The 5,797-nt window shown below is 56.2% G+C and overlaps 1 protein-coding gene across 3 annotated transcripts in view; it reads right to left on the bottom strand.

The window, feature by feature from the left end:
* Positions 1-5,797, bottom strand: part of FAM178B (family with sequence similarity 178, member B) — a 91,404-nt gene that overhangs the window by 25,531 nt on the left and 60,076 nt on the right. For all 3 annotated transcript variants that reach the window (XM_005862244.2, XM_014536419.1, XM_014536420.1), the window contains one exon: positions 993-1,080. In XM_005862244.2, the coding sequence (XP_005862306.1) occupies positions 993-1,080 (88 nt within the window). The remainder of the gene's footprint in view (positions 1-992; positions 1,081-5,797) is intronic.

Below are 5,797 nucleotides of genomic sequence, written 5' to 3'. Positions count from 1 at the left end.
TGGGAGGGTGAGCACATTTTCAACCACCCTGCCATACAGCCTGGCTGGCTGGGACCCAGGCTGCCCCGGGGCCCTCAGGGATGTTCTCTGAGCTGCGAGGAGGTTGTAGTCAGAGCTTTTTGGAGAGCAGAGGACCGGGAAAGAAAACAAGACTCCTCCCACTGCCCTCAGGATGCCTGGCGCTGGCACAGAGGTCACTGAAAGGGAGCAGTTTCAGTTGAGTAGCATTTGTTTTCCACGTATAAAAAGTGATGTAACAGCCCTGGCCGGTGTGTGCAGGAGGCAGCTGATTGGTGTTTTGCTTGCTCTCTCCCTCTCTGTTCCTCTCTCTCTAAAACAGTGGTTCTCAACCTTGGCTGCACATTAGAATCACCTGGGAATCTTTTTAAAATCCTGATTTCTGGGCCTCATTGGCCTCATTGGAGGATGAGGCCCAGAAATCAGGATTTTAAAAAGATTCCCAGGTGATTCTAATGTGCAGCCAAGGTTGAGAACCACTGCTCTAAAAAATCAAATATATATATGCACTTTCTTTTTTTAAAAATGGTATCACCAGGGGCTGCAGGAGGAGGAGATGGAGGAGTTAGTGTTTTACAGGTGGTTTCTGTTTGGGAAGATGAAAGTTCTGGAGATGGCTGGTGGGGACAGCCTCACAACACCATGAACGTACTTAAGGCCACTGAACTGGACACTTTAAAATGGCTAAAAATAGTAAAGTTTATGTTATCTAAACTTTACCACAATTTTAACAAAAGGTAATACACACTCCCTGCTCCCCACTCTATCCTCAGAGCCTAGCACACAGCAGGCATATACAAGTTACTGTCCAACGCAGGGATATGAGTAAAAATTCAAACCGCCTGGCTCTCCCTGCCGGAAGCACCTAACCTTTGGGAAAAGCATGGGGACGAGCAGGCCCAGGGGAGAGCTGTTCACTCGCCCACAGGCTTCCCAGGCCCCAGCAGACACACCTGGCAGAGGCGCAGACTCACCTGGGCCTCCTCTTTCCAGAGCAGGGCTGCCTCCTGCTGGCCCAGCATCCGGGCAATGACCACGAGGCTGAGCTGGCGTCGAAGCTGCCTGTGAGAGAGGAGGGAGGGGACCAGAGTGCGCAGTCAGAAAGGAGGGGTTGACATCCCTGGGGGGGGAGAGGGGGAGGACACCCACCACAGAGAGACGAACAAGGGAGAGCCGCTCTGTCTGAAGTATGTGGGCTTTCTCATTTATTTATTTTAGAAGTAATCAGCCACGCATGATGGGAAAGTTAAAAAATAAGCAAACAGAAAACTTAAAGCAACTGGTAATTTCAGGGGCTAGCACAGTGTTTTTCTTCTCGGTTTGTTTTCTCGCTCTGTGCTTACACTTATCTGTGGACACAGAGATAGGGCATGACCCATCCCTTTGCACAGGCCCTGCCTGTTCCTACCTTTCAGCCCGTGCAGGGTCGGAGAAGGTGGGCCCCCTGACTTTCCTTGGGAGAACCCCTCCCCCAGCCCAAACCTGGGCTCCCAGGGTGGGCGAGTGGGCCGGGCCTGGCCCCGCACAGTCCCCGTGAGCGAGCCACTGGGCGGTGCGGGCGTCTTGGCCGGACCTGACCGCTGAGTGCGTGCCTTCCCAGCAGGACCACTTATTTGGCAGAAGTGATCCCACAGCGGCTGGTGGCCATCTGCCTCCCTGTGGGCGCGCCTGAAGGATGAAGCAGACCGGATGGAGAGCGAGCCCTGGCAGCAGCCAGAGCCGCCGTGCCTGAAGCCTCCGGCCCCAGGACCGTGCGCTGACTAGCAGTTGGTTGGTTGTGTGAGCCAACAAAGTCGTGTTTGCTCGAGTCATTTTGAGCTGGCTTCTGAGTCTAGCACCACACGGCCATGACTCACTCGTGATGGGGCTGCCATCTCCTCTCTTTACGAGTGAAGACCTCTGATGTGAATTTGAGATGCTAATCGTTGGGCTCTGATTTCCAGAGTCCTTGAGGGCTGGAGTGAGCCAAAGAGAAGAGAGGAGGGGAGTGGAGACCAGAAGGGGGTGGGGTGATGGGAAGGGGTCCAGGGCCCCTGCTCCACTCCTGCCGCAGCCTCCACCAGGAGGTTACGTCTTCCATGCACCCCCACACCTGTTGCCCCCCTCGGAGCAGATGGCAGCCCCTACTTCCTGCGGAAAGCTGCCACCAGGGGAGGCGAGGAGAGTCCTGAGCTGGAGGAGAGTTGGGCTGGAACTGCCCCTCAGAGGAGAACCGCCCTCCAGTGACTGCACTGTGGAGGGACCACACCGTGGACTCAGCAACTAAAGGAGGGAGGGGACGTGGGAGCAGCAGGCTGAGGGCAGCACTCAGAAATGACGCTGCCCTAGGGAAGGACTGAGCCTCCTGCACCCTCCACCCCATGCCCAAGGCTGCCCAGGCCCCCATGGTGCTGGGGACTGCGGGGCTAGGCAGGCTGGCATCTGAACCAGGGGCCTCGTTTATTTTCTTCACTAGCACTTAGTCAAGAAAGTCAGAGGAATCAACAAAGCGAGGCTCTTGATTAAACAAAGAAAAAAGGCAGCGGCCGGCGGTACCACTCCCACCAGGATGAGCATGAGGAGGAGGGAAGGCCCAGCGCCAGGAGGGTGTGGGCGGAGGGGCTCGCACACAGCTGGTGGGAACGCACCCTGGGGCCCCCACTCAGTAAACTGGAAGATCTACGGAAGCCGCCCACATGCCCACCTCGTGGCCCCGCAGTGCTCGTCCCGGGCACCACGCACGGAAATGAGGAAGGCAGAAGTGCGGCCACACGGGGTGGGTGAAAGATCCTACAACCAACCCTGCACGGATGACCATAGACTGCCTGCCAGCTCACCCAGCAGCATTCACGCCCCCCTCAGTGCCGTGTGCAGAGGCCAGACACAAAGGAATAGCCCTGGCGGGCAGCTCGGGCAGAGCCGCGTGCAGATGTGCCAAGGTTGCGGTTCGATCCCGGTCAGGGCACGTATAAGAATCAAACAACCAACACATGAATAAGAGGAACAACAAATCAATGTTTCTCTTTCCCCCTTCCTCTCTCTAAACATTGATCAATAAAAAATTAAAAAGAATATATGTATGATTTCAGTTATAGAAAGAACAAAAACGGGCAAGTACCAGCTGTTGGAGTGGGGATACTGGTGACACATGGTGGGGCAGGTTCTACTCACGTTTCATTTCTTTTCTTTGTAAAATATTTTTATTGATTTCAGAGAGGAAGGGAGAGGGAGAAAGAGATAAAAACATCAATGATGAGAGAGAATCCTTGATTGGCTGCCTCCTGCACGCCCCACACTGGGGATCGAGCTCACAACCCAGGCATGTGCCCTGACTGGGAATCAAATTGTGACCTCTGGGTTCATAGGTCAATGCTCAACCACTGAGCCACACTGGCCAGGCATGGCTCATTTCGTGATCTGGGTGCTGGTTCCACAGGCTCGACTTGTGGAAATCCGCTGAGCCATACACTGACAATCTGTGTTCTGTTCTGTTCATATGTTACAGTACAATCAAATAACTACTTAAAGAAGGAATCCAGCTGGGGGAGGAGATAGGATTGCCAGATTTGGCCAATAAAAATATAGGATGCCCAGTTATTTTTGAATTTCTTATAGATAAACAAAGAATGTTTTAGCATACGTTTCTACCATGCCATATTTGCATGATATCTGGCAACCCTGGGAAGGTCTGGCCACTCCCATCCATTCTTGACGGGGAAGATGTGACATTAACCAGCAAGAGGTCGTCTGACCCTGTCTCCTGTCAGCCTTGACCTTCTCCGCAGAGGGCTGTGGATTCCCACCTCACCTCCCGAGTCCTGAGTGGACTGCACCAGCACAGAACACAGGAGCCCTCATCCTGGGTCCCCTGCACTTCTGAGTACCCCTCATCCTGAGTTCCTACACCGCCGAGTCCCCCTCAGCCCCACCCTTCAGCCCTCCCTGGGCCCTGGCCCATCACACACCCTGCGTGGCTTCCCTTCACGGTGAGCCAGGACCTGCTCTGCAGCTGCTCAGAGCCCCAGCAGCTGGCGGGGAACACAGTGGGAGGTAAATGGCCCCTCTGAGCTGCTGCGCAGAGCGAACGTGCAGCCAGAGTCAGAAGTCCTGCATCTGGGCATCAGTAATCCAAGCCAGGACTGCGAGGCTCCTTGGCACAGTGGGCAGGCGGGGAGGGCCCCTGGGTGGGGGCGGGCAGTGAAGCAGCCGGGGTGGATCCAGAAGGGAAGAGGCGGTGGGTGGGTCAGGACAGGGCGGCTGTCCAGAAATGAAGAAAGGCCCAGAAAAAGCACTGAGGGGGTGAATGGATACAAAAACCCACATCTGAGAGCGATGCTCCGCCTTGCCGCCTGCCTTCTACCCTAACGGCTCTCCCAGCCTTTTAAACACAGTCCCCTGCGCTCTCAGCTCCCACAGGGAGAGGGGACAGGACCGCTTTCTAGTTTTAGATGGAGAAGTCACTCTGCAGAGGAGGAAAAGCAAGGATGCACCCTAAACACCCCCAACCCCCACCCCGCTGCAGGGGGCAGGCAGAGGGCCGGGCAGCAGAGGTCGGCCTGGGCTCCTCCCCCCTGGAACTCGCACCAGGCGGACAAAGGAGGACGTAAAAGCCACTGGAGCGGCCCAGCCACTGTCATATAAGGCAAGGCTCCAGCCCAGGCTCAGCAGGCCCGCCTCGCCCTGCCCCCGCCACTCCCGGGCCTCCCGAAGACCAGGACACTGGAGTAGCGCTCAGAGGAGCCCCAAGTGCTGGGGGATTTGGAAATGATTTTTCCAAACACTCAGCAGAGCTGGACGTGAATGCACCCCCTCAGCTCCTTCAGGGACAGCTCAGCCAGCACCCTGCAGAGAAGGCAGGATGGCCACCAGGCAATGCGGGTCCCCGGTGCCCGTCTTCCCTCCTCCAGGAGCCAGGCCCTGCAAGGCTGAACTACCCTAAAAGGCCATCAGGCATCTGGCCAAAGGCGTGAGCCGCCTTTTCCATGTCTCTAGGGCGGCTCAGGAAGCAGCAGCAGCAGCAGCAGCAGCAGTGGCCTGTTCCGAGTGGAAATGCCGCCCAACACCCTGCCTCAGGGTGCCTGCCCGGCTCACCTCTCACCCACCTGCCCCAGGCCCTTCATGTGGTCTCCCTCCTGCGCACGAGCAGGCACTGCCCAGGCAGAAAGAGCCAGGGCCTAGGCCAGTGATGGCGAACCTGACACGCGTGTCAGAGGTGACACTCGAACTCATCATTTTTTTTTGGTTGATTTTTCTTTGTTAAATGGCATTTAAATATATAAAATAAATATCAAAAATATAAGTCTTTGTTTTACTATGGTTGCAAATATCAAAACATTTCTATATGTGACACGGCACCAGAGTTAAGTTAGGGTTTTTCAAAATGCTGACACGCCGAGCTCAAAAGGTTCACCATCACTGACCTAGGCTCAGAGCTGAGGCATCCACACGTAGGCTGCAGCACCCGACTGTGGGCACACAGCGGGACAGGAAGAGACGGCGGGCGGGGTACAGACAGCCACAGGCCCGTTCGTGAACCGCGGTGTGGCATCTCGAAGGATCCACCCTCTTCAACCGAGATGAAACCCAGGAGCGCTGCCGCTCTCCACTGTGCCCGAGCGAGCTCTGCAGGTCCCGTTCTGTGCACGTCCAGCCTCGCAGACCCACCTGCGGGCGGGAGCAGGAGCAGGAGCGGGAGTGGGAGGGTCTCTCTGCAGGGGGCGCCAGTGGAGGCTGTGGGCTCCTGGAGAGCAGGTGCAGTCTCTCCCGGGATGTGCTGGTGGCCACAGAGGCGCCCGTAAGG

Source organism: Myotis brandtii, unplaced genomic scaffold, assembly GCF_000412655.1.
Source record: "Myotis brandtii unplaced genomic scaffold, ASM41265v1 scaffold1612, whole genome shotgun sequence".
Classification (NCBI taxonomy): Eukaryota; Metazoa; Chordata; class Mammalia; order Chiroptera; family Vespertilionidae; genus Myotis; species Myotis brandtii.
The sequence above is the reverse complement of the archived record's forward strand: the minus strand, read 5'-3'. Positions and strand labels throughout refer to the sequence as shown.